At 54.6% G+C, this 27,994-nt stretch overlaps 2 protein-coding genes and 1 long non-coding RNA gene across 26 annotated transcripts in view; 2 read left to right on the top strand and 1 right to left on the bottom strand.

The window, feature by feature from the left end:
* Window positions 1–1,816, top strand: part of CACNA1G (calcium voltage-gated channel subunit alpha1 G) — a 62,784-nt gene extending 60,968 nt beyond the window's left edge. For all 23 annotated transcript variants that reach the window (XM_041724217.1, XM_041724215.1, XM_041724203.1 and 20 more), the window contains one exon: window positions 815–1,816. In XM_041724217.1, coding sequence (XP_041580151.1) covers window positions 815–1,549 — 735 coding nt within the window. In that variant the 3' untranslated portion in view covers window positions 1,550–1,816. The remainder of the gene's footprint in view (window positions 1–814) is intronic.
* Window positions 1,809–9,287, bottom strand: LOC121472795. Its single transcript, XR_005983003.1, has 2 exons — window positions 9,124–9,287; window positions 1,809–2,122 (listed from the first exon to the last, which is right to left on the bottom strand). It is a non-coding gene; the product is annotated as an uncharacterized LOC121472795 (long non-coding RNA).
* A 140-nt stretch (window positions 9,288–9,427) lies between these two features.
* ABCC3 (ATP binding cassette subfamily C member 3) overlaps window positions 9,428–27,994 on the top strand; it is a 44,492-nt gene continuing 25,925 nt past the window's right edge. Inside the window, exons 1-8 of one of the 2 annotated variants that reach the window (XM_041724218.1) lie at window positions 9,428–9,543; window positions 21,373–21,549; window positions 21,927–22,052; window positions 22,271–22,408; window positions 23,041–23,166; window positions 23,374–23,435; window positions 24,132–24,263; window positions 25,479–25,670. In XM_041724218.1, the coding sequence (XP_041580152.1) occupies window positions 9,514–9,543; window positions 21,373–21,549; window positions 21,927–22,052; window positions 22,271–22,408; window positions 23,041–23,166; window positions 23,374–23,435; window positions 24,132–24,263; window positions 25,479–25,670 (983 nt within the window). In that variant the 5' untranslated portion in view covers window positions 9,428–9,513. Of the gene's footprint in view, window positions 9,544–21,372; window positions 21,595–21,926; window positions 22,053–22,270; window positions 22,409–23,040; window positions 23,167–23,373; window positions 23,436–24,131; window positions 24,264–25,478; window positions 25,671–27,994 lie in introns of both variants that reach the window. The other variant, XM_041724219.1, reaches the window with a different exon arrangement.

The following is a 27,994-nucleotide window of genomic DNA, read 5'->3' as shown; positions in this document are numbered from 1 at the left end:
GGGACACACGGCACATTTTAGGTACCTCTGCCTTTGGCCAAACCTGGGGCCCACCTTCCAGGGGCACAGAGCTGAGGCTCAGGCAGGTAGGTGAGACTGGTCTGCCCCTACTGTGACAAGGCCGCAGCCTGTGCCCTGTGTGCCCTTATGTGTGATCATGGCCACATGAGAATCTGCTCGATGCTGCACACTTGACCCAGGCCCAGTCCCCATCCATTTTACAAAGATTCACAGAGCAGCTTCCCTGTGCTGGGCACTGGGGGCGCAGCCCCTGCCCTCTGGAACTCACAATCTAACTGGAGATGTAAATGCCAGCAGACCATTGCAACAACAGGCCACAGCTGCTGGGATGCTCCTGTGTCATGGTGCATCAGGGAGCAAAGAGGAGGAAGGGGTTAGTTTTCAGGTAGAGATGGTCAGGCGCTGTGTCAGAGAGATCTGAGCCTGTAAATTTGAGGGGTATTTGTCATTTGAGAAGGGTCTTCTAGGCCAAAGAAACAGCCTATGCACAGCATGGGAGCCAAGCCAGGCCAGTGCTTTCTTGTGTCCCAGGGGCTGGGAGCTTCAGAGAGTGATTCCTGCAGGCGTCGGGGAAGGACAGGACAGCAGGCATGGTGGGCAGCAGAAGCCAGGCTGCACACATGTAGCCCCTGTCTCCCAGCAAGAGCAAATACTGACATTCCTGCTTAGGGTGGGCCTGTAGGGGGAGGGGGGGGTTATCTGGTTTGACCAGGATGGAGTGGGGGGAGGGGAGGATGACAGTCCATGGGAGAGTAGAAGCCCCTGGGCTGAGCCCTCCTCCCACCTCCCATAGGCAGCAATAAGGACTGATTCTCTGGACGTTCAGGGCCTGGGCAGCCGGGAAGACCTGCTGTCCGAGGTGAGTGGGCCCTCCCCACCTCTGGCCCGGGCCTCCTCCTTCTGGGGCCACTTGGGCACCCAGATGCAGCAGCATCCCCACCGCCAGAGCAAGATCTCGAAGCACATGCCCCCGCCAGCCCCCTGCCCAGGCTCAGAAACCACCTGGAGCAAAGACCCACCAGAGACCAGAAGCAGCTTAGAGCTGGACACGGAGCTGAGCTGGATTTCAGGAGACCTCCTGACCGTGGGCAGCCAGGAGGAGCCCCCGTCCCCACGGGACCTGAAGAAGTGTTACAGCGTGGAGGCCCAGAGCTGCCGGCGCAGGCCTGCGTCCTGGCTGGACGAACAGAGGAGGCACTCCATTGCGGTCAGCTGCCTGGACAGCGGCTCCCAACCCAGCCTGGGCCCCGACCCCTCTAGCCTTGGCGGCCAGCCTCTTGGGGGACCTGGAAGCCGGCCCAAGAAAAAACTCAGCCCACCTAGTATCTCCATAGACCCCCCAGAGAGTCAGGGCCCTCGGCCCCCACCCAGCCCCGGCGTCTGCCTCCGGCGGAGGGCTCCGTCCAGCGACTCCAAGGATCCCTCGGCCTCCGGCCCCCCTGACAGCATGGCTGCCTCGCCCCCCCCAAAGAAAGACGTGCTGAGTCTCTCTGGTTTAGCCTCTGACCCAGCAGACCTGGACCCCTGAATCCTGCCCCACTCCCCTTTCTCCACTGGGTGCCAAATCCTAGCTCCTCCTCCTGGGCTATGTTCCTGAAAAACGTTGCATATGGACTCCAAGGAGGCGCCCCTCCCCGCCTCAGTGGGGCTGGGAACCAGCGAGCCGACTTTCCAGAGCGTTAAAAGCAGCAGCCCTGGCCACCTGGCTCCAGGCAGAGAGAGGCCCAGTGCAGCTGAGGTTCCCAACACCAGGAGCTACTGGGAGAAAGCAATACGTTTGTGCAGAATCTCTATGTATATTCTATTTTATTAAATTAATTGAATCTAGTATATGCGGGATGTACGGCATTTTGTGACTGAAGAGACTTGTTTCCTTCTACTTGTATGTGTCTCAGAATATTTTTGAGGCGAAGGCGTCTGTCTCTTGGCTATTTTAACCCAAAATAACCAGTCTAGTTATATTCCCTCTTCTTGCAAAGCACAAGCTGGGACCGAGAGTGCATTACAGCCCTGCCCGGGTGGCCCATCTTCAGCGGAGAGCGAGAACCACTTCGGAAACTGTAATGTAACTTATTTTCTCCTTTAACCTCGCCATCATTTTCTGTAGGAAAAAAAAAAGAGAGAGAGAGAAAAAGAGAAAAATAAGATTTTACAAATGAAATGGAACCTTTTTATATATATATATATATACATACATACATATCTATATCTATATCTATAATAAAGTAATTTTCCAAAATAAAAAGTTAATCACGGTCCAGAGTAAAAGCAAAAGGGACAGAGTTAGGCTTTTCCAGGTGGCGCTGGAGAAAAGACCCCTGGAGCTGGGGAGTGGGCAGAGGGCAAGGAGTGGGGTCAGAGCTGCCTCAGTGTGCTTGAGTGTGTGTGTGGTGTCTGTCCATCCGTCCGTCTGTTGGCCGGGAGAGAGACAAGAACCTAACCCTCTCCCGGGAGGGCTGCACCCTTGCAGCCTCACGTCCCCCGGGGCCAGGGAGGAGGGAAGCCCCTCTGCTGGCTGGAAGGCTAGGCAAGCAGGGTTCACTGCTTCTACCAAAGCTTTATCGCTTCCTCTTAGCCAGGCAGCTCTGTGAATGTAATTCCAGATTAACTCTTATTTCTGCTGACAGCTATCAGCCGCACATTGAAAGCTGGAAATTGGCATAATGAAGCTGTTTTGGTTAATGGGGCCGACTGAGACTGGGGGAGGCGGCCTCAGCTGCTGCCAAGGGGATCTGTGGGTTGGTGGGGGAAGGGCCGGCGCTTCTGGACTTTCCTTCCTCGGTGCCCCGACCTGGGAAGTCTGGGCTTTAGCCTCCCTCCTCAGGGGTCCTGCTGACTGGCACTGTGGGTACTGCTCCATCAAGCTGGCAATGGGATTAAGCTGTGCACACAGAGAGGGCTGCTCCCTCCTGAGATCCAGGGGGCCGCACATGGAGAGGGCTGCTCCCTCCTGAGATCCAGGGGGCCGCCAGGCCAAAGGTGACCTCCCGGTGGAGTCGGTCTGGCCCAGCGACCAGGCTGCAGAGTGTGGAGTTGGCCCCCTGGGGGGTGATGAATGAGCTCCATCTAGGTGTTTACATGGTCTGCTGCTGCCTGCTCAGTGGGAGCCAGCGGGAGGAGGAAGGGGGTGAAGGCTGGCACAGGAGGGATGGGGTGGGGGGAGGAGGAGGAGGGGAGGAGGGAGAGGGGAGGATGGGCTACTGGTGTGGCCCAGAACCTCCTTTCTGGTGCTACCTTGTCAATATTCTTGTCTGAAACCCTGGTGCCAAGAGGCAGTGCCACAGGCCTCAACCACAGGCTCAGCCAGCCTGTTCCCCTGCCAGCCACCTCAAACATCCACCCCAACCCCACTCCCTTGAACATCCTTACCTCCTCATTCCCAGGGCCCTTGAAACCTCAAAGGCTGCTCCAGGGGGCTGGCAGGCCCCTACTCTGCCCCCCTCTGAACTTGGGATGAGTTTGGGATGGGGGGATGCCAGGCTGCAGGGGCACACGGACCTGGAGGCTTTGTCCCATCTTGTTTCCTAAGCTGATGAAAGTATTTCTGATTGCTCTTCTGGACAGAAATGATACTACTCCTTGAAGCAAACACCTGGTTTTATCCTCTTGGAGTGTAGAGTGGAACTTTTTTTCCTCTGGCCTCTTTGGGTAGAGAGAGGGGGGTGCTTGTAGGAGCTACCTTTATTTTTTTTTAAAGCATAGCTGTACAAAATTCCTAGAGTTTTGTCCACCTGGGTCTGCAGATTAAGCTTTTATATTTTTGTAGAATTCTGTAGCTGTCCATTCTCTAATGAGGGTGTGAGAGTTGGGGAGAGGGCTCTGGGGTCTTTTGTTCTTCTAATGGTTGGAGGATTCTGGGTCAAGATGAAGCCAGAGAGCTTGGCTTCTACATCTCAGGCTTCTCCCCTATCCCTGCCTCCAGGAACCCCCAGAGTCAACATGGATATTTCATGTAGCAGAATCTTGGCCTCTCTCCCAGCAATCTCCCCCAACAATGTAAAATCTTTACCAATGGTAAAGGTTGTGTCTTATTAAAAGTGGAAATAGGGGGGACGCCTGGGTGGCTCAGTGGTTGGGCATCTGCCAGTTTAATGCCTGCCTTCAGCCCAGGGTGTGGTCCTGGAGACCCGGGATCGAGTCCCATGTCGGGCTCCCTGCATGGAGCCTGCTTCTCCCTCTGCCTGTGTTTCTGCCTCTCTCTCTCTCTGTCTCATGAATAAATAAATAAAATATTTAAAAATAATAAATAAATAAATAATCTTAAAAGAAAGTGGAAATAGGGGCACCTGCGTGGCTCAGTTGATGAAGCATCTGACTCTTGGTTTCTGCTCAGGTCCTGATCTCAGGGTGGTGGGATGGAGCACCAGGTCTGGTCTGTGCTCAGCGGGGACTCTGCTTCCGATTCTCTCTCTCCCTCTGCCCCTCCCCCCACTTATATGCAGTCTGTCTCTCTCAAGTGAATAAATAAATCTCAAAAAAATAAAAGTGGAAAAACAACACTGCTGAATCTTATTAACAGTAGTAATAATGATGATGCAAACCTCATGACATTTGTCTGGATGGCTGTGTCTGCTCTAGGGTACATGAGGGAGTGGAGGAGCCTGAAGGAGGCTGGGAGGGGGAGGGGCTGGTGGTGGCAAAGTAGGTCTTGGATTAAGGCCTCCAGGGACAGGGTTGGAACTGGCCAGGAGCTTCAGGTGTGTGGGGGCCTTTGGAGGTAAGAACATGCATCCTGGCACTTCTGCTCTCAGCCTTCTCCTTGGGGGTTCAGAGGAAATTGTGTCAACAGCTGCAGGCCCCCACCTTGGGCTTGTCTGCTTCTGCTTCCTCCACCCCAAGACTCCAGGAAAAGGTCTGCCTGGGGGTGGGGGGTGGGGACTAGGAAGAGTAGAGCTGAGCTGGTGCTAAAAACAAATCTGAAGCTCCTCTGCAATCTCTCACTTACTCCTCACGACACCCTAACCAGGAGGATACCATTGCTTCCATTTTTTCATGAGGCAATGGGTTCAGAGATGTTTAGTAACCTGCCCAAGATCACACAGGGGAAACCACAGAGTTGGGATTTCATCCTAGGTCTGGCCAACCTCTAGCCCACTGGCTTCACATAACCCAGCCTCTTCTCATTGTAGAGGGAGTGGGACGACGACGTGGTGCAAAGAATCCTTGTCACGAAACAACTTGCCCGGGAGGCATTTTCCAAGGCAGTCACATTTGTGACTGTGTTCATAGAAATGGGCTCCCAGCTTGGCATACTCGGAAGCTTAAAGGAGCCCACACCTTGCGCGAGGAGAGAGGTTTAACCACAAGAGAAGGCGTTCCCTCAGCTCCAGGTGCGCTCCTCCAAGGGCTAGCCACGGCTGGCTCTGTGATCACCCAGTTTCCCAGGCACCTTTTCTCTGGCCTTATGCTGCCCTTGAACCACAGAGCGCTGGCTCCCCTTCCCCACCTCCCATCCCTTTGTCCTTCTTGTCTTCTCCCCGTGCCCCTCCCAGGCCTCTCCCACTTTCCAAACAGCTTTTTCCTCCATCGTCACCCTTAGTCCCCACCCATCATAACCTAGTGCCCCACGGCCTCCTCTCCCCTTCCTGGGTCAGCTGAGCAATCAGACCTGGAGGGCTGGCCACGGTGGTGCAGTGAGGACCTCAGACACCAGGTGGCAGCACAAGGTATCTTCCCCTGGGGCCACTATGTGCCTCTTCTGTAGAGGGACCTGACTAGGGAGAGGACACCACACTGACATACACCTTCTACAGACGGGGGCTCTGCATAGCCCCCCAAAGGAGGAAACATGCTCCCAGCCCAATGAAGGACTCGTCTGTGCATAGGGAATCCCAGCTATGGGAGTGCTGAGCCCACAGTGCCCAGTGACCCCTGCCTGGGGCCAGGGGACCCAGGACTAACCTGCGACAGTGGCTGCCAAGAGCCAGTTGAGTTGTGGGCCGGCCCTCCACTCTGAGGACAGAGCAAGGCAGGTCAAGGTGGTGGCAGCTCCAGCAAACACCCAGGAGGGAAATCTGCTAAGAACTTCGGAACTCTGACTGAGCCCCGGTCCAGGTGCGGGAGCTGCTGACTGTGGCCCACGGAGCTAATTAATTCCTGCTTTGAAAACTCCTGAACTGGGCACAGCAGCCAGCGCTCACACGCATGCCAAATCAGATCAAGTGCGGGTTGCTGAGCCCATGAGGGGCGTCTGTGTGGGGCCCCACCAGGCAGGATCGGACAAAACAAGGTCTGCCCCACCACCTGGGAGGAGAGAAGGGGGAGGCTGGAGATCCGGGAGCCGGATCTGGTTTGGGGGTGCTCCGGGCCTTCAAGGAACCACAACGGGCTCAAAAGACTAGGGCAGTGAGTGAAGGAGAGAACTAGAATAACCTTTTCTATTCCACGCCCCTCCCTGCTCTAGTTCCCACCTGGCTCCCTTCCCCCCACAACCTTCACAACATTTCCTGTCCCTCGGTCTCCCTGTCCCCACCTTGCTTTGCTTTCTTCTTCTCTGCTGTCATTCCTGCTCAGAGCTGTACCTTGCAATTATCTTTCCATCTCCCTGCCAGAAAATCTCTGCTGGGTTCCCCTGGGATGCGCACCAGTGGGGGAGGCGCAGCACACACACACTCTGTCCATCCCTTCTGGAGCTGCAGTCAGTTGAAGAGGAGGATGGGGCTGGGGTAGCAAAGCTGGGGGAGGTGCAGCCCCTGTTTCTGCTGCAGCCCAACCCACAGATCTCTATTCCTCCTCTCAGAAGCTTCCGGATGGAAACATCTTGGTTTTGGAAAGTCCAAAGCAGAGTGGACGGTGCCCATTGCTGGGACTCTAGCTGAGACCACAGTAGCCTCACCACTTATAACTTCTTCTAAGGACATGAGATGCTTGGTTAGTCAGTCAACAAACATTTCCTGAGGCTCAGCTTTGCCAGGCACTGTCCCGGGTGCTGAGGATATGGCAATAAATAAGTGTGTTTGGTCTCTATTCTGAAGGTATGCACAGTCCCCTGGGAGAGGTGAGCAAGAGGATCAGCGAGTATAATGAGGGTAGGAGGGAGATGGTGTGGAAAAGGGCCCCTAGCCCAGGGGTGAGGGAGGTTCACAGGAGGCTTTGGGGAGGCTGTGGGACTTGAACACAATCTCCAGGGATGGGTAGAGTTTGCCAGGTGCAGAAAGAGAGCTGAGGTGTAGGGAGGAGACTGTGCCCAGCACCCTGAAGGTGGGCTGAGGGGCACAAGTGCAACAGCTAAAGACACCAGAAATGCATCCTGCCCGAGCAGCCACATGGAGACAGCCCCGCACTGGGGAGACAGGGAGCTCATCCCACCTCTGCCAGGATAAGACATCTCAGGGCCTATGTTTTCTTGCTCTGGTGAAGCCAAAACTATCACATCCTAGGAGTTTTATGGCTATTATTCAAGGGCCATGTGAAACAGATCCCATTCCAAGAGAGGCCAGAAATGGCAGGACCCAGTGAATAATACCTCAAGAGAGACGAGAGAGGTTGAGGACGGCAAAGGTCCCCTCCCGTGATCTTGGAGGCTCCCACCCAATGCCATGAGCTCGGAGACAGCTCTCCCATGGCAAGACGGGACGGCGCTTCAACCCCAACGCTGAAGATGGAAACTGAAGGTCCTGGCCCCAAACTAGAGGAAGAGTTGAAGGAGGAACCCCAATTGCTCACCACAGAAGCCTGGATCACCAGGGCTGGGAGAGACCTTAGATGGCATTCTGTCCAAGTTGTTCAAGAAACCAAGTACCAGAGACCTCAAGGGCCTTGTTGAGGTCACACAGCATACAAAAGTTACTGCCCGAGGCAGGGAGGGGGTTTGGAGGTGACTCCGTCAATCCCTGCCCTTGGGGACCTCAGACTGGCAGGGAAGACAGACTCTTCACAACTAAATATAATCCAAGACACTCTGTGACAAGATGTGAAAGCTCTGGAAAGTCTTGGGCTCAGAGATGGGGGCGGGGCGAAGGGCAACTGGGTCAGTGGAGGGGAGGGGGGCAGACAAAGGGCTGAGAGGGCTTGCCTGGTGGAGGGGAAGCTGCCCCCCCCATCCCTCTGCCTGGGGTGGGGGGAGCCTTGTCCACCCTGCTCTTTCCAGTGCAGCTCAGATCTCTGTTCCCATAGCTCATGGCATAGACTTCCTTCTGGTCACTTCCTGCCAGCCCAGAAGGACAGGCGCTGGCTGGCTACTTCTGTATTATATTGCTGGCCACCCACGCCTGCTGCTAAGCAGCCAAGGAGGGAAACACCTCTGGAGAACAAGTGCCAGAGAAGGGATCACCAGGGTGAACCCGGCAGACCCAGAAGACAGCACCAAGCTTGACCACAGGGTTGGGGAGGTGAGGCCAGGAGAGAGATGGGGCAGAGGTGGAGGGTGGAGGGTGGGGAGGGCATGGGTGGGGATTCCTTCTCAGCCCCAATAAGGTGAATTGGCTTCTGTTGGGGGAATGAGAGATAGAAGGATGGAGGGGATACAACGTGGCCAAGCTGGGCCAACCAAGAGAAGACCACTGAGCCCAAATCCCATTTTCCAGATGGAGAATGTGAAGACTCAGCCCTAGCAGTGTGCTAACGTGGAGATCTTTCTGGGGCCTCACCTGCTGGTCCCTCGCCCTGACCAGGGCCAGAGTGGAGGAAATTAACCCATGCCAGGGGCCGACTAGTGTGCCAGGCAACATGCTTGATGCTTTACATACCTTTGCTAGGTACTCCCCAGAGTAAGCCTGTGAACTAGGATTATCCCTGTTTTTCAGAAACAAAAGTAGAGGCACAGAGTGACACTGCAGCAACAGGCACAAGATCAGGGAGCCACAGAACCTCAGGAAGACAGCAATTTGAGAGGACCACGGGAAGGCACCATCTCTTTGATGCTAGGCGCCCCCCACACCCCCTGTCCTCAGGCACACAGGCCCCCCGAGCTCCTCATGTGCTGTTTCTGCTAGTCCCCAGGTAACTCATGGGCAGAGAGGTAGACTCCCCAGGCGTCTGCACATGTAAGCAGTCCCATTTCACAGATGAGAAGACTGTGGTCCAGAGACGACCGAGACCTCATCAAGGATTTATTCACGGAGGGCATCCTGCTAAGTCACCTTCCACAGCTCCATGACTCACCTGCCCGGCGGAGTTGGTGGGGTGGGAGCAGGTGTGTGCGCCTTGGGCACAGATCCTGCCCCAGCCCCATCAGCCTCAGTGTTAGGAGGGGCATCTCTCCGGCACCGCCCACTGGCCAATCGACAGGGTTGTCACCGTGTCAGTGCCTCCCCACCCCTGACCCAAAGTCCTTCCGGGACCCGCAGTCTGGCAGTCTCAGGGAGGCTCTGTTGCAATTGGCCGGGACAGGAGATTTGACCCAAAGAGCCGAGGGCAGGGCCTAGCGGGGTGGGCGGGGCGGAGCCCGGGGAGGGTGGGTGGCAGCGGAGGAGGAGGAGGCTCAGGGTGTTGCTGGGTCCTCGCCTGGCCAGGCTGCCGCACTCGCCTTCCTGGCCGCAGCGGCTCGGCCCCATGGACGCCCTGTGCGGCTCCAAGTTCTGGGTAAGGAGGCATCCCCGGACCGAGGGCGCACACCTGACAGCCCCTGCGAGGGCCCTGGGGCGGGGGGACAATGTGACCCCGGGAGGAGCTCTGGCCTTGCTGCCCTGAGCCGGGGGCCCGGGGCCTCCCGGATCTGCCCTCCCTGCTGCAGAAAGAGCCTGGGAAAGCGAGGCACACGAATCCGAAGTTGCCCCCACGTGGACTGGAGCTCGTTGTCCACTTTTACACCTGGCGCCTTCCCCTGTCCTGCATCCAGAGTGCCTGCCTTACTCAGCTAGGTAGTTTGGGAAGCTGGCTCTGCTTTCCTTCTTGGAAAGCATTCCTGCCACCGTCTTCTGTCTGGTGTTAGGAGCCCCTAGGGAACAGGAAGTCCCCCTCCAACCCTCTCCTTTTATAGATGGAGAAAGGGATGCCCAGGAAGAGAAAAGGACTTGCTCAAAGTCACCTGCTTAGAAGAGCTGGGATAGAAAAGCAAGCCTTTGACTCATGTCAAATCCATTTCTAAGATGTCAGGCTACTTTATCGGGCTGCTGATTCCAGATCCCTTGCACAGTTCACGTGCATTAAATGTAGGCAGCCAAAAGCTTTTTATACCCTCCAAAACCTATGGACAGCAGCTCCCTTGGTCTTCACTGCAGCTCTGGGAGGCAGGTGGCGGTGTGTCTCCATTCTACAGGTGGTCTCAGATTCAAGGGGTTTGTCCATGGTCGTGGAGGAGATGCCCAGCCTAAGCTGGACTCAAACCCAGGACCTCTGATTTTTAATCCCTTGAGTCTTTTTCCCATTTCAAGTATCCGTACCTATATGCTCGATGTGTGTGTGCCTTGTGTGTGTGATCCATGGGTGTGTCCTGTGCAGGTATGCATGCATGTGTGCGCATGTTTGTGTACATAGTGTGTGTATCCAATCAGAAACCCTGTTCGTGGGCTGTATTTGGCATGGGCGGAAGGGAGTGGTACATGGCTTTTTGAAACTTGGGACCTATAAAATAGAGTATCTACAAAATCGTATCTTTGAGCATCTCTTTTTCCCTCTGGGTCACTAATCAAAGATGGTGCAACCATCTTGCCCATCGACACAGAAACCCCCATCCATCATCCAACTTGAACTAATCACTGATCCACAAGTCCAGAGGTTGTACCTGTTGTGGCCCATGAGTAAACTTTGCTTCGTAGCTCACTGGAGTGTGGCCGACATGGCCATGGCATGGTCACGATGTCTCCAGTAGCCAGGTAGAGGACATGCAAATCAAAGGGGCACATGCGCCTGGACCTCAAGTACAAAGGCTCCTTGTGGCTGGCCGGACAGTTAACCCCAAGAGCTTAGGACTGCCCAGAGACAGGCTTTGAGGAAGCGGAGGTAAAGATTGCCTGACTCCCTTATTGTTCCAAGCTTAGATATCCTTTGATTCTATCATTCCAAGATATTGCAGAATCCAAGAGAACCCACAGAACTTGGGGCTTGAAGCAGCTAGCGCAGCCCCTTACTGCCAGGTTCAGGAAACTGACAGCCAGGGAGGGAACGCACTGGCCAAGGTCATACATCAGTAAGTTGCCAAGCTCTGGAATGGAATGCAGGACCCCTAAGATATGGCTCCAACTTAGCCACTGCCTGATGGTGCATCCTTGGGCTTCTGGAACCCTTGTCCCTACACTTCTTGCTGCTCGTGAGGACCTCAACGTCTATGGGAATCAGATGAATCCCTTGTGGTGCTGTCTGCTTGGATATCTCAAAGGACAGGAAATCACTCCTCTTCCCCATCCCAGTCTAAACATCTTCCATCTTCCACATGACCTCCTGGCTCCTGAAAGTCATGCCAGGCTGCACCCAGCATGGTGGGAGTCAAGAGGCAGGGTGGGGAGAAAGCGAGAAGGCTCCCAGCTACTCCTCTGGAAGTTTGCAGAGCTGCGACAAGGGAGGGCCTGAGGCCCTGAGTTCTGGGTGACATTCATGGTGGGCTAGTTTGCATCTCATTTGGATTATATATTATTCAGGCATACTTACCCCTGAATCTTTGATCTCAGAGGCCTGCAGGTGACCCATCTTGTGGGAAGTAGTTCAGGGCAGCGGGGCAGTACCTGAGCCAGGAGTAAAGAGGCAGGGGTGGGGGCCCCCAACATGGTTCAGGACTGTTGGGCTGCTTGCTTTCCAAGCCTTCGCTAGCTTCCCTGCACAGCCTCAGTTACTCCACCTGTGAAACGGGGGAATAACCCATCTCCTAACCACCTCACAAGATTGCCGTGGAGATCACATGAGTAGGGGATGTGAAAGTTTTGAGAACTACAAAACTTTCTGTGGGTGACTGACAGGTCCTAATGTTCCTGGAAACAAGGGAAGTGAAAGAGTAATGAAGTTGGAAGCCGGAGTTTGGTCTGGAAAGGCCTAGAAGAAAGGGGCTGACAGGGCTCCTGGGCCAGGGGCTCCTATTTCAGCTCTTGGCTGGGGATTGTGTGGCTCAATCCATCAGCCTCAGCCCCAGCTGAGTCAGAGGGCAGGAGATTCGAGGGGGGTCTGTGAGCCCCTGGACATGTGCACACACAGCTGGGTACTCTCACACAGAATGCCCTGGGTGAACCATCTGTCTCTGTCTTCAACTCTCTCTCTCTTTTTTTAAAGATTTTATTTATTCATGAGACACACACACACACACACACACAGAGAGAGAGAGAGAGAGAGAAGCAGAGATACATGCAGAAGGAGAAGAAGGCTCCACGCAGGGAACCTGATGCGGGACTCGATCCTGGGACTCCAGGATCACGCCCTGGGCCAAAGGCAGGTGCTAAACCGCTGAGCCACCCAAGGATCCCCTTCAACTCTCACGTCTGCCACTTTGGGGTAGATCACCAGCATCTCTGAGTGCGCCTTGGGATTTTTTGCGAAATAAATCCCAAATGACTGAATTGTAACAAGTGCCCAGGGCTAATGAGGCCAAAGCAGAGATGCCTCTCGATTGAAGAGGCGGTAGTGTTCCTTTGTTGGCCGGTTGCCTCCTACATGGAGAATTACCTTCTGTTATGAGCACTAGAAACAGGAAAGCACTCATGTGGTAAAGATAATACAAGTGCTTTCAGGAGGTCTTGACCTATTTGCAGAATTAGCCTTGATGTGATGTCCCAGGAAGCTCTTGGGAGGCTGATGTTGGCTCACATTCTGACCGTGAGAACAGTCCAAAGATGGCACAGAGTGCTTGAAAAGTAGTGAGCTCCCCAACACTGAGGGTATGCAAGCATATGGCAAGTGACCACTTGGTAGGGATGCTGGAGAGAGGATTCAAGCCAAGGAAGGAGTTGGGGTCCTACCCTGAAATTCTATGACCAACTAGGATGAGGGAAGTTGTGACCACGGCCAGATTCACAGGTTCTTTCTCTGAACTTTCCTGACCTTTCTTCCCCTGGCTCTCACTCCACATTGGACGTAGAGTTTGCGCAACAGCACCTCTTGGTAGAGACCTATGAGTCTGCCCTGGTCAGGCACCAGCACCTTCACTGTTCCCTTGGCCATCTGCCCACCCGCGGCTGCCTGTCCACCCGGCAAAGCCCTCATCCTGTGGAGGCTCAGCATCCTGTGTCTGCCACTCCAGCCCAGCTAGTTCTATCCTGTCACTCACTAGCTCTGTGACTTATGGCAAATCGCTCACCCTCTCTGGGCTCCAGCTGAACTTAGGTGGGCTCCGGGGGTCCCCTTCAAGTCCAGTTTCCCAGTGCTGATTCTGTGAGGCTGATCTTTAGCCTCACAGCCCGGGCCATGATGAGAGCCCTCCAAATATTAGGGTATTAGAGTCTCTGGCTTGCTTCTGGGTCTTTGCCCAACCCAGTAGGTGGCTACTGGGACATAGGAGTAATGGACTCTGATTTCAATGTACTTTGACTCTCAAATAAAGATAATGACTTGCAAAGGTGTGGGGAGACTGGCAACAGCAAGGCTGTGAGGTAGGCAGGTGGGTGGGATGTGGGTACCCCTCAGCCTAGTGAGCACCAGCATTTCCCCTTGAGAACCCAGTCCTCCCTGCCCCATGGGGGCCTCTAGCATCCCCTCCCTCCATCCCAGCTGCTGGGGCTAGACCACTTGGAGCTCCCTAAGCTCCTTGCTCCTGTGGGAGGATCTGCGCTCCCTTGTGGCCCTAGGCTGGCTCCTCCCCAGCCCTGTTATTCCCCAGACAGCCCCTGGACCTAAGTCTTGAGGGCCAGAGATTTAGGGAAGGAAGTGAGTCAGAAGTAGCATTTGGGAGGGAACTTTGGCACACGCTATCTGCTGGCCCCCAGACTGAGCACAGGGCTGCCCTCCCCAGGGGAGAGCACCCAGCAGGGCCTGCCAGCTGACTCACACAGGAGACAGGATCAGAGCACCTGGGTCTTGTCTCCTTGGTGGGGTTGTCCCAGGCAACAGGTGGACAGGCTCCCTGAGGGGGGGGGTGACACTTAGGTGTGCCACTGCTGGGGGACTGGGCCTCTCCCTGCCCCCTCACCCCCCATCTTGGAGTTGTTCCTGTTTCCTGAAACTGGGTATTGTTCAGAAGGGCCTAACCCTCGGATAGTATCTCTCCTTCTCGCTGGGTGTTCAGGCTTCTAGCCCAGTGGCTCCCAGAGCCACAGCTAGCCTGTTGCCCTATGATGGCAGCTCCTTCCCCTCAGCTCTGTGAGAAGAACCGCAGCAAGGGAGTGGATTCGGAGGTGGGCTACATTCGAGGAAAGGAGATTTTTAACATTTCAGGTGATCTGGACACCTGTGGGATGTCATGTCAGAGCCCATAGGGTGTAGAGGAGGTGCTGTAGGGCTGGGCCTGGGAGAGTCCAAGTCCCGGTGCCAGCCCATGGGAACCAGGGCAGTCACTCCCCACCAGCCATGGGCCTCAGCTGTTGTGAATAGGAGGTGATAATCCTGGGGCACCAGGTGCTCAAATAACCAAAGTGGCTGGTGGCAGCCAGGGCCCCCTTCAGCAGTGGCAGAGGCTGCTCCCCCCACCCCCCACAGGTCGGCTTCACCCCCACCCTGAGGCCCTGGTGAAGGCTGCTCTTGCAGCCACAGTAGGGCAGTGACTGAGAACTGGGATCGGAGCTGGCCCTTGCCCCTTCTGCACCTCCATTTCTGCGGAGATAAAAGAACTTGTCAGTTGATCCCCCCTCCCCCCCCACAGGATTAAGGAAGTAATTACTCTTCCCACCACAGAGGCTGTCAACAAGCCTGGGGCCTCGAGGGAGAGGGGGTTGGGAGTAGTGGGGGAGGGTGCTGGATTGTCCCTGACAGAGCTGTGACTCATCTGGGGCCATGCCCCCGCCCACCTGTCCCCTGCTTGGGTCTCCAGGGATTTCAGCGCCTATGCCCAGGGAGGGGCCTTTCCCCCCATGTGGTCCATTCTGGGTGTCAGACCTTATCAGACCTGTCCAGCTGTTGAATCACATTATTAAGGAAGCTATTGTCACCATGGAAACTGTGTGGTGACAGCAAGGGAGGGGCTGCGGGCCCCGTGTTCCCAGCCCAGCCCAGCCCAGCCCAGCTCAGCCAGAGCTCATCTTCCCAATGAGAATGGCTGAGTGGTAGTAGCTTGAGAGGGGATCATCCATCCTGCCCAGCGGGACTGCAGGGGGCTTCATAGGATCTAGGAATGACCTCCACCAACCCTGTCCTTTGACTTTGGGTCAGAGACTCGGTTGGGTACCAGGAGCTATGGCCTTGGTGTCAGAGAGGAAGCATACTGTACTCCTGGGGCTCAGCTGCAGACAGAGCTTCAGAGGGCGCCCTCATTCCTTTGTCCACTCACTCATTCTTTTGTTCACCAAATGCATAGGAGGGCCTTCTCTGTGCCAAGCACTGTTCTGGGCGGTGGGGAAAACCCCGGTCCTCATGGAGCATATGTTCCAGGGGGAGCAGACGGAAAAGCAATAAACACAATAAATCACTCGATTCTATAGTATGCTGGAAGGGGATCAGGGCTGCAGGGAAAATGGGACAGGCTAAGAAGGATGGGGTGAAGGACAGTGCCAGGGTGGGGGGGAGTTACAACTTTAATTAGGAAGGTCAGGGTCGGGCTCCTCCTCTGCTTGGGCTCAGTGGTTTAGCGCCTGCCTTCGGCCCAGGGCATGATCCTGGAGTCCAAGGATCGAGTCCCACATCGTGCTCCCCGTATGGAGCCTGCTTCTCCCTCTGCCTGTGTCTCTGCCTCTCTCTCTCTCTCTGTCTCTCATGAATAAATAAATAATTTTTTTTTTAAAAGGAAGGTCAGGGTGGACCCCGATGGGAAGGAGCACTCACAGGTGTTGAGGGCATGAGGCATAGTGTTGCCAGCTTGAGGGCAGAGTGAGAGGGCAGTGGTGGACATGAAGCCAGAGATGGGGAGGCAGGCCAGAGGGTCGTGAGGGCCACATAGGACTTTGGCTTTCACACTGAGTGACATGGAGAGTCTTCACCACCAGAGTGACATGGTAACGTGGTCTGACTTGGATATTATAAACATCTGCCTCTGGCTACCATGCTGGAAAAGTCTGCCAGGACTAGCAGCAGCGACGGGAGCAGGAGGACCAGGGCAATAATCCAGGCGAGGAAGAGGGATGTAGACAAGTGGTTGGGTTCTGGACACATCAGGGAGAGCCAGAAGAAGTTGCCATTTTGTTGGTAGAAGTATTCAAATAGGGGTGCCTGGGTGGCTCAGTTGGTTGGGCTCCTTTGGCTCAGCTCATGATCCCAGGGTCCTGGGATCGAATCCTGTGTCAGGCTTCCTGCTCGGCTGGGAGCCTGTTTCTCCCTCTGCCTCTGCCCCTGCCCCTCCCCTGCTTGTGCTCTCTGGCTGTCTCTGTCTATAGTCAAATAGAGCATTTCCATCTAGTTCAGCCTAGTGATTTGAAGTGAAGTGGACAGAATTTACTCAAAGGTTGGTTGTAAAGTATGAGAGGAAGAGAAGAATCAAGGAAGACCCCAAGGATTTTGACCTGAGAGGGGGAAGCAGTGGCCACCCATCAGGGTGGGCAGGCTTCTGAGGAGCAGAAGGGCAGGAGTTCAGTCCTAGACGTGTCGTCTATGACCTGTCCCATGGATGGCCTAGCAATGGCTCTGGGATAAATAATGTAGAAGCACAGGCATGGAGGGTGCCCGCTGCCCCTGGAGAGGGCTCTGCCAAGGTGGGGAAAGGGAAAGGAGCCCAGGCTGGATATCCCAGTGGGTCAAAGCCACCCTCTGGGGCTTCACACTCCCAAGATCTCTTGATGTTTGCTGCAGTGCAGCTTGTCTGTGAAACCAAATAAGGTCCCAAGCAGCCTCTTGCTCCAGCACCTGTCTCTCAAGTGCTGCCCCGTGAGACCCAGGGTCATCTGCTCATTCACTCCCCGTGGGGAGCTGGCTGAGATGTTGTCATCACTCCTAGTACTCACGCTGGAGGCTGAGCTTCAGAGAGATGAAGGAGCCTGTCCCCACTTCCATGGCTCAGGAGTGGTAGCTCATACAGGGTCCTCTGCATCAGGGTTTGTAGCCGCTTCCCACCTGCCTCAAAAAGCCATGCCACCCACTTGCACATTCATATTATGGTAATTCCCTGTCATGACCTCGAACTCAGGTTCCATCTGGGCTACATACGCGCTCCTTTGCCAGTCACCACCCAGCCCATATCTGGGCTGCTCCTGTGCACCCAGCTCTGTGCTGGGGGCTGGGGGTCAGGGTTGGCAGCTGGGGCCAGAAAGGAAAAGAAGAGAAGCAGGGCTGAGTGTCTGTCGTCTGGGGTTCACGTTGCTGTAGATGAGAAATGTTCACAGGTGCAGGTGCATGTAGCAGAGGTAGGGGGAAACCCAGGTCGGGTGTCATGAGGCCTGGGTGTCTGTCCTGGCTCTCTACTGCCCGGTCCTTGGACCTGTCTCCAGAGCAGGTGAAACCTGCTTTCTCTTTCATGAGCCAGGCCTGATACTGTTTCTCCTCTCTGCTTCTGGAAGTTGTTCTGAAACAGTGATCAGATAGTGACCATGTAAGTGCTGTAATAAAAGGCCACTGGGGCATAGGGAGCCTTTATCCCTCTCAGGGAACAGTCACTTACCTGGCTGCTAAGACCATGCAGAATAAAGCAAGGGCAAATCCTTCAGAGGTAGAAGTTGCCCCAGAAAGGCTTCCTAGAGGAGGGGAAGCTCAGGCTGGACCCAGTGACGTGGGAAATGCACTCCAGGCCTAGATACCTGATGGTCTGAGTTAGGGGTGGCCTTGGGCCAGCTATCCAGATGGTGACTAAGTGGGTGGATCTAACAGACTCACTAGGTTTAAACCAGGGTGGGGCTGCCCATTGGCCACAGAATGGATAAATACATCATATCTATCCGAATGGACCACCATGCAGAAAGGAGGAGAAACAATCCCCACTCACACTCGACCCCAAGGATGACACCCACAAACCCCGAGTTGTATGAAGGAGGCCAGGCATGAAAGAGCCCTACTGTATAATTTCCTTTATAGGAAGATCTCAATTGGGCAAAAGTAGTCTGTGTTGCTAGAAGCCTGGACAGCATTCCTCTGCAGGGACTGGTGGCTGGGAGGGAACACGAGGAGGGGGCATCTAGGTGCCAGAAATGTCTCGTTTCTTGATTTGGGTGCTGGTTACACAGATGTGTTCAGTGTATGAATATCCATCGAGGTGTATACTTAAAATGTGTGCGCTTTTCTGTAAGTTTATACTGACTATTCTGTAAGTCGAGTGTTTTAAAGATTTATTTGACAGAGAGAGAGTATGTGCATGTGTAAGCAGTGGTGGGAGGCAGAGGGAGAGGGAGAAGCAGACTCCCTGCTGAGCGCGGAGCCCAGATGCAGGGCTCCATCTCCTGACCCTTGGATCATGACCTGAGCTGAAACTAAGAATTGGACCCTTAACTGACTGAGATACCCAGGCGCCCCAAGAAGTGTTTTAAAAAGGGGAAAGGGCTGGATTTACTGTCTGCCTCCTCTCCCCCTGGGGTGCCTGACCAGGTCTAGGGGGTACCCAGCTCTGTGACCCATATACCCAGCCCTGGGCCAGCATGCCAGCTGCTCATCAAGAGTTCATGGATCCTTAGTTCACATTGCTTGAGGCACTACTGGATGCAGGGCTCTAGAATACAAGAGGTACATGGTATGAACTTCCCCACCGACGTTTGGATAGCATACCCCAAGGCAGCATGTCCCTGGACCTCATGCTCCCCAAAGGCAGGGACGGGTCTGCCGTGGGTGCACCTAGCCCCATGTCTGACTCATAGCATACTCTCAACTCATCGAGGGGAAAACGGATGCTCCAGAAAGGTGGGTCCCTCATTGGGTGCTGACTTCAGAGGAAGAAGGGTGTTCAAGATGGGAAACATGGCTCCTAAACCTGGCTCACCACCCCTGTAGTTATTGGGATTTTGACAGGTGGAAGGGAGAGAAAGCAGGTTGAGCAAAGGTATAGGAGTCAGATCCTCAGAGCAGATTTAGAGTGAAGTAATCTGGCAGCAGGGGAAAGATTTGGATTTGGCTCCGTGAGCAGCAGGAAGCACTGCAGGTTCATGGGTATGAAGCAAGGGGCACAGAGATGCCTTTCAGGAAGAGTCCTCTCTTGGCTGTGGGCAGGGACATCAGAGGGCAGAGGGTTGACCTAGATGGAATTCAAGACTAGAAGGGGAGCTGAGGAAGAGGAAACAGGGTGTGCAGACCACTCCATGAATATTTTCTTAAGGTAGGAGAACTCAAAGCACCTAAATAGTTCAGTAGTTCACATGGACAGATGATTCAAGGCCAGCTGGGAGCCTAGAATGCCATAGTAACATGCTTGGACTTTGTCTTCTAGGCTTTATGGCACTGCTGACAGTTTAAGGGGAAGATAGAAGATTATCCTTTTGTTTATTCATGCATTTATTCAACAAATATTTCATTTAATTTACTTAACCACGTTTTGTTCTGAGCACTGGCTATGTGCTTGGCATTGTTCTAAGTACTTAGGACACATCAATAAATGAAGTGAAGATTACATGCCATCAGGAAGAGATGAGAGAAAACATAATAGACCAGTGACTTATATCACATGTAGAGGTGACAGGTGCTATAGAGAAAAGAAAGAACAGAGAAGGTAAGGAGAGTCACTGGCGTGTAAAAGGGACCAGAAGGGATGGCTAGGGCAGGGGGCAAGGGAATAGCAGGGGGATGTGCAGGTGGAGAAGAGGGAGGAATAGCCCTGTGGCACTCCTACATCAAGAGTGGGTATCAGCCAGGAGACCAGGAAGGAAAGACCAGGAGGAAAGGAAAGATTCTTTGTGTGGTCAGGGATCTGGGCCCCTAGGGCATGGAAGGGAAGAGACCAGAACCCCATGGAAATTGCTCAGAAAGAAGTGAGGACCTGGGTTGGTATGACACCTGAGGGGACAGGATGGAAGGAACTAGAGGGAGAGATGGTTATCATCCCAACATTACTCTCAAAGAAACCAAGGCCCATAGAGGCCAAGTTTAAGCATGTTGCCCAACATCACATGGCTTGAAAGTCATAGAGCCTGCTATAGTGAACATTGAGAGAGTCAAAAAAAGTGTTAGCTCTGAATATTTATTTAACAAAAGCCTGTGGTGTTGCTACGCTGGAAGGATGAGGACACTCAAACAGGAAGGACAAGGCAGGTGCAACCTCAATATCAAACAATTAGTAAATCAAACAATAAGAGCAAGAACAAATTGCTTTAAACTATGGAAGTAGATGCCAGGACAAAGTTAACAAATTTGGACATATTTACTCCTGAAAAATGAACTTGGGGTGGGGAGTGATGAGGCAAGATACTGTTTTCTTTTTTAATGGTTTGACTTTTTAAGTTGTGTGAAGGTATAATGAGTACAAAAATAAGAATGACAAGTATTTAAATTGACAATTAGGAAGTAGGGAGTTTTATACCCTCCCGTGTTAACCATCGTCTCGTGTTGATGAGATTGGGTGCACTTTTTTGTTACTTGCTTATATTTTCTGAGCTTTCTGGAAAGCACAGCTAATGCTTTTGAGAGGGGAATAGAAGATCAGTTTATGTGTGGCCTTGGAAGAAACAATCTCACCAAAATGTATGTCTGAATGTATGCCCCCGTCTCCTCCTGAAAGGCTGGAGTTATATTCAAAGACGGGGGTGGGTCTTGTCTAGAACCAGTGGTTCCCCAGGACATGAGACTTTGAGTGCTCAAACCAGGACAGTGCCAAACTGGGATGGTGGCTTGGTTACTCGAGGCTTTGTGATTTACAAACTCTCTTTATCCCATTGCTCCTTTGAGCTCACAGCTAGCAGGGAGGTAGGTGGGGTGATGGATGGCCTTCCCGAATTTAAAAGAGAAGCACATAAAGCTCAGAAAGGCTCCCTATCTCTTCCCTGGGAGAGGCTTAGAGAAGTGGGCTCTTCAACCATTTGCATATACTGATTGTATCAATAAAATAAAACAATTTTTTTTAAAAAAGTGGAAATCTAGAATGAGAAAGCAGAGCAGTGGTTGCCTGGGAGGGATGGGCTGCAAAGAGGTTCAAGGGAACTCGCGGATGATGGAAATACTCTGTCTCTTTACCATGGCAGCGGCTTTGCCAGTGCGTACACCTGCCAAACCCCTTGGATTGTGCACTTCACGTGGGAACAGTTTATTGTATTTAAATTATACCTCCATCAGAGAGAGAGGGAAATGAGGAAACAGGGACGACCAGGGCCTCATAGGAGAGTGTGCATGCTGCCAGCACCTGCTCGTTTGCACATTGACAGTCGTGTCTTCACGCACCTCTGACCCCCAGAGCTCATGGAGTGCCTCTGGCAGGGTAGGGCGGGGGGCCCCCCCGCCTTTCTCGAGGGAGGGCCCATTCTGCAGCAGGCTGCCACAGCACTGAGTTGTTCTCTCCATCCCCAGGACTCCAATCTGTCTGTGCACACCGACAACCCGGACCTCACTCCCTGCTTCCAGAACTCCCTGCTGGCCTGGGTTCCCTGCATCTACCTGTGGGCAGCCCTGCCCTGCTACTTGTTCTACCTGCGGCGCCATAACCGAGGCTACATTGTCCTCTCCCACCTCTCCAGACTCAAGACGGTCAGGGGCTCAGGGATCTCCTGCGGAGGGGTTGGCACCTGGAAGGTTCTCCTTTTCACGGTTCTCCTCCCCACCCCACCAAAGTCAGCATCAGTGGTTGGACAGAGTTTCCTAGTTACACCTGCCCGGCAGCTCAGGGTCATGGCAGCCTGCCAACTGGGTCTACAGTCAGATGAGATATTCTCTGCTTGTGGAAGTTCAACAAAGTTCTCTGGCAATATTCTCCTCACCCTTGGGAAGTTTCTGGCCTGTGCCCAGCCTAGCTTCCCGGGCCAGACCCTGCACAGGTCTGGTGGTTTCAGAATAAGAGGCCCTTTCCCAGTGGGAAATACCCCTACTTTTGAAGGTGAAGTCTCCAATATGTCCCCTGTTTGTAGGCCTTGGGCGTCCTGCTGTGGTGTGTCTCCTGGGCTGAACTCTTCTACTCCTTCCATGGCCTGGTCCACGGCTGGGCCCCTGCCCCCATCTCCTTTGTCACCCCCTTGTTGGTGGGGGTCACCATGGTCAGTGTTGGACCCTGAAAGCTAATGCGGGAAGGTCTCCAGTGGGTTGTGGGATTGTGATGGGGGACCAGTGGGCTCTTGAGAGGGGGCTGGGTGCCTTTGCAGTGGGAAGAGGGTGGGGTGATCCCCCCAAACATCCTGCCGTGTGGGGTGGGGAGGACAGAGGCAGGCCCAGATGTGGGTGCTCTGGCCCAGCCTTCCTTGCCCTCCCTGCACAGCTATTGGCTACCCTGCTGATCCAATATGAGCGGCTGCGGGGGGTACAGTCCTCGGGGGTCCTCATCATCTTCTGGTTTCTGTGTGTGGTCTGTGCCATCGTCCCCTTCCGCTCCAAGATCCTTGCAGCCACGGCAAAGGTAAGGGGAGAGAGAGAAACCTGCCAGGGGCAACTCAGGGCTCAAAGTCCCTGCGGGGTCTCAGGCTGCCCCTCCCCGGCTGTCGGGACCTCCTCTTGCATTCAGTCCTCTCCGTGTTGTCCCCTACTTGCCACATCTCTACCGGGAGCGAGGACCAGTGTAACACGGGGGGAAGCGGCAGGACACAGCCACTGTGGGATGCTCGTGGGAGTGCAAGGGGCCATTCTGCAGCCACCACCACCACTGCCAAGTGGGGTGTCTGATGGGGTGCCTGCCAGCATCTTGCAATGAAACATGGGAGCGACACACATGAACCGCACTGTCCTGCCTGCAAGCCCCATGATCTCAGTTCTCTGGGCTTCGTCCTGACCTTTGCTGAGATGATGGGGTGGGGTGCTTCTCCGTTCCTCATAGGGAGGGTTGGACAGGTGAGGTAAGTGGGGTGCTTAGCACGTCCTCACTGAACAGCGGCCCCCTGTGTCCCTTCCCTAACTCTCAGAACCCTCTGGATGGGAGACCCGGGCGCTGCCTCCTATCCCAGAGGCGCCTGATGTCCCGGAGGACCCCTCAGGGCAGGACTGCGGGCCCCGGTTTCCCCACGCCTCTGATGTCCCTCCGCGCTCTCCCTCCAGGGCGAGATCTCAGACCCCTTCCACTTCACCACCTTCTACATCTACTTCGCCCTGGTGCTCTTTGCTCTCATCCTGTCCTGCTTCCGGGAGAAGCCACCATTTTTCTCCCCACAGAATGTCGACCCTGTGAGTGTTCCACGAGGCCGGGTGGTAGTGGGGGTTCCGTGGCCCGCTCCTCAGCCTGGCCCTTACCAGCAGCCCCCATCCCTTCTCCTTCCTTCCATCCCCAAGTCCTCTTCACAACTGGGGCTTGGGGCAGGAAAGAACGAGGACTCCTGTTCCCTCTACTCTGCTTTGAGATGATTCTTCTTATCCTACCCTCTCATCTTCTAGAATCCCTGCCCAGAAGTCAGCGCTGGCTTCCTCTCCCGCCTGTCTTTCTGGTGGTTCACAAAGTGAGTTGGCTCTTCCTCCAGCCTGGGCCAGAGGGAGGAGGAGATGGGAGGTAGGAGGAAGGGGAGCAGGCCAGAGTGGAGTCTGGCTTTTCCCCCACCCCAAGCCCTGACCAGAGGGCATGGGGTGGGTGGGGAAACCTAGGGGCTGGGGACTGAGTGCAGAGGCCCGGCTGGCACAGCTCCCATCTCAGGCCGTACGCCAGCCCTGCATCTGGCACATCACAGGAACAGGCCTAGGGGGCTAGGGGGGAACCGTAATTAGTTCCGAGCCCTTCCATCTGGGATAAGCTTGCAGCTTGTCATTTCCTTGGCCGCCCCTCAGAGTGGCTTGAGCAGGATAATTGTGTCTGTGACCCCGGGTGACAGCTCATTATCCACACCACATGAGGAGGCACCTGAGTCTGGGACTCCATCCACCCAGCCTTGTCATCTCCCAGAGGGCCCAGTCAGTGTGAATTTCATCACCGGGGCCCAAGGGTCACCCGGGGCATCTGGGGAGGAGAGGAGGGGCTGAGGTAAGAACTTAAGATGGGAGGCAATGACCTCCAACCTGTTCCCTGGTGGAATAGAGGACACACCACTCTTGGCCACAGCACCTTAGGGAGACCCTCCTCTGGGGACCCTAGGAGCTCCGGAGACCCTGGTCCCAGCTCCAGGCTGCTAACTGCCCCTGTGGGGGCTGCTGCCCATCCCCAGGATGGCCATCCTTGGCTACCGGCAACCCCTGGAGGAGCAGGACCTCTGGTCTCTGAAAGAGGACGACTGCTCTCAGAAGGTGGTGAACAGGCTACTGGAAGCATGGAAGAAGCTTCAGAAGCAGGCAGTGGGGTGAGGCCCTCTCGGGGTCCCCACACCACTCCACCCCACTTCAGATACCCCAAGTCTCCTGCAGGGGAAGCTGCTAGACCTAAGGCAATCACAGGGGTGGGGGTGGGGGGAAGAGCAGGTGCATGTGGGTCCTGAAGTGGGACACTCAGGCCTGAGTAGAGCCAGCTGTCCTCAGCTCTACTGACTCCAGAGAATGGCTGACACTTTTGTAGCACCCAGTCTGTCCCAGGCATGGTCCTAAACATGTAGATTAACTCAATCTCTAACAGCCTTGCAGGGTAGGCTCTATTGTCTACATGTTACAAATGGGGACACTGAGGAAGGAAGGTTTAACAATGCACCCGAGGTCCCCTAGTGGGTAGTGGCAGACCTGGCACCCACACCCAGATGCCAGGGCCTGCTGCTCTTAATGGCTGCACTACCCTGCCCATCTTGAAAGGTAGTTTCCAGAAAGGGAAGGGGCCAGGGGAAGAAGGTTGAAGCCAGTCTCTCCTTTCAATCCTGCCTCCTGTTTGGAGGCAGGGGCTAGAGGAAATGACCCTCTGACTGAAGGGGCTTCCCACTGAGGACACAGGAACCTGTCTGGCTACTGCTCAACTGAGAGAGCTGGAGCTCAGAGCTTCCCTCCCCATTTCTGACCCCAGGACTGAACCCTCTCCCCTCCTGCCATAGCCGGGGGCCCAGGACTTCAGCGCTTGCTCAGCCCAGAGCCCTTAATTGGCAACTGGCTGGTGGAGGAGCCAGGGACTTGGGCTTGATCCTCAGTGTCTTGGCTTCCCTGGCTTAGAGCTTCGGGGGAGACACGGCCCCCCAGTGTGCATGCCGCACCCCCTCTCATCCTCTCCATGCCACGTCTTCCCCCTCCCTGCTCAGCTACCTGGGGACTAGGTCACCCTCCATCCCTGCCCATGTGTCCCTTCCCTGTCAGCATCCTCCCTGGAGCCGCCCTGTGGAGGTGGAGAGAGGGCCGCCAATTGCTGGAGTTCTAGTCCTTGGGGTAGCAGTGAGGGCAGCCTGTGACTATCCTCAAGCACCTGAAGACAGAGTCACTTGGGGAATTCTCACCTGGAAGGCCATGCTGTCCATCCCTCTCCCAGTCCTGAGGGCCAAGAAGGCAGCTCCTCCTGCCCCCTGCTCCTTGCCAGCCACAGCTGGTGCCTGGCTCTGGGGCACATGTGTCCATTCCTACCCACGGCTCTTTCCTCCCTGGACCAGGCATGAGGCGGCGGCGGCCTCTGGGAAGAAAGCGTCCGGTGAGGATGAGGTGCTGCTGGGGGGCCAGCCCAGGTCCCGGCAGCCCTCCTTCCTGTGGGCCCTACTGGCTACCTTTGGTCCCAGCATCCTCATCAGCATGTGCTTCAAGGTGGTCCAGGATCTGCTCTCCTTCATCAATCCACAACTGCTCAGGTCTGACTACTCGCTCCATCGCCCTCCCCTGGGTGGGGGATGTTGCTGGCTGGCTGGTTGTCCCTGAGGACTCAGTCCAAAGGAACAACATGTAGTGAAATGAATCCTAGGCCAGGACCAAAGAGCCTCTCCCTGCTCGCTGTGTGACCTTGGGCAAACATCAATGTCCTTGCACCTGCTTCCTGGTTCACATTAACAAACCCTCTGTCCCTAAATCCTACACCCCCCCCCCCCACCATGATCCTATGGAGAGGTGTGTCTACTCCCATTTTACAAGAAAGGAAGCAAGAAAACTAAAAGGAAAACCAAACAAACAGGAAGCAGAAATTCAGAGAGGTACACTGGCCCCAGGGCGCACAGCTGGTCCAGATGGTTGGGAGTCCAGGGCTCTGCGCTCCGGCTCCAGTGCTCTTCCCAGTTGGTAGACCCTGTCATCTGCCGCATGAGTGGCTTGGGCTGGAAGGAGCTCTCAGATGATAGGGTAAGGAGAGCTGCCTAGCAGCTTAGCACCCCCTCCCCACATCTTGTCACTGCATTCATGCACACATCCATTCTCATTCAAAAAACACTGATTGGGCCTCCAGTGTACTGGAATGGTGCTAGATGCTAGGGATACAGACACATAAGACGCATAAGACAAGGTGTCAAAGTCTTGCAAGAGAAACCAGCGTGTAAACCCATTAGAGGCAGAGGTGTGCTCGGGTGTCTGGAAATCCCAGAGAGGAGCAGGGAAGCCAGCCTGGGAAGGACTGGAAGCAGGTAGCCAGGGGGGTCATCAAGTTTGCTGGATAGGCAGTTGTTGGTTGGCTAGGTGAGGAAGGAGGGGAGAATGCAAAATCAAGGCCTCAGTGGGCATGACTCAAGAACTCCAAGTATTTCTGAATTCTGGAGGAAAGGGCCATCAGAAGGAGGGGGAGAGAAGGGGAGCTAAGGAAGTCCTTGAAAGATTTGAAGCCAAGGAGGGGCCTCTGGTTTGCATTTCAGAAGGATCTCCCTGACAGTTGTGTGGGGAATGTAGGACAGGATGGCTGGCTGGGAAGGGGCCCACCAGGTGAGAGAAGAGTCCAGGCCAGGAATGAGATAGGATTCAGGAGCTTCTGGGGAATGAGTGTGTGCCAGGGAGAAGGAGGGGGTCATGGCCTCCTGGGCTCTGATCTGGATAATTGGAGGGTGACAGATCTCTTTCACTGGGATGATGAATGTAATGGGAGGGAGGGGCTGGGCACTGGGCAAGGTGGTGAGCTGAATTTTGGCTACATTGGGTCCAAGCTGTGGGGAGGTCCCCAAGGAGACATTCCCAGCTAGCTGGAGACCACATTTTCAGAGACATCGGTTGGAAGGCCAGGGTCCAGTATCTGTGGCTGGGCTCACCCAGAGAGCTCATGTCCAGGATCCCAGACAGAGATCTAGGGAATTATGACAGGTAAGGAGTGAGCAGAAGACTGGCTTGAAAGGACCAGAGCTAGGGAAAGAACCAATCATGGAGCAGAGCACAGCGAATGCTTCTGGGACAAGGGCTCACCTCCAGTGCTACAAGCTGCCCAGTAAAATGGAGCCTGAAGAAGGCGACTTGGAGTTTCTTAGTGAGCGCTAAGAATGGAGGCTGAGACAGAGGGGAAGGGCCTGGAGCAGGAGCCGTGGAGGTCTAGAAACATCCTGTAAAGAGGATGTATTCATTTTCGGCAGCTGCCGTAACAAATCGCCACAAACTGGGTGGCTTAAAACAACAGAAATATATTCTCTCACAGTTTTGGGGGCCAGAGGTCTGAAATCAAGTTGGCAGGGTTGGCTCCTAGACATTCTGAATGAGAATCTGTACCATGCCCCCTAGTTTCTGATGGTTGCTGGCAGTCCTTGGCAGTCCTAGGCTTGGAGACATGTCACTCCAATCTTTGCCTCCACATGCTCCCCTGTGTGTGTGTGTGTGTGTGTGTGTGTGTACATGAGCATGTACACACATCCGTGTCTCTGTGTGCAAACTCCCTTCTTCTTTTATAAAGACACCAGTCACTGGATTAGAACCCACCCTCTTCCAGTACAACCTCATTGTAACTTGATTATACCTGCAAAGACCCTATCTTCAAATGAGGTCACACTCGCAGGTACCAGAGGTTAGCACTTGAACATCTTTTGGGGAGACGTAGTCAACACACAGCAGAAGGAGAGGCCTGGCTACTACTATGGGGGTAGCTCCATGGGGTCGAGGGGAGGTTTGTCCCAACACGGAAGAGACCTGGTCATGCCAATAGGGTGAAGGTACAAAGCCGCCAGCAGAAATAACTATATCGACGACCAGGAAGAAGCAAACATTGATGGAGCGCGTT

The sequence above is a fragment of the Vulpes lagopus genome, chromosome 12 (genome assembly GCF_018345385.1).
Source record: "Vulpes lagopus strain Blue_001 chromosome 12, ASM1834538v1, whole genome shotgun sequence".
Classification (NCBI taxonomy): domain Eukaryota; kingdom Metazoa; phylum Chordata; class Mammalia; order Carnivora; family Canidae; genus Vulpes; species Vulpes lagopus.
This window is presented reverse-complemented; position numbering and strand designations above follow the sequence as displayed.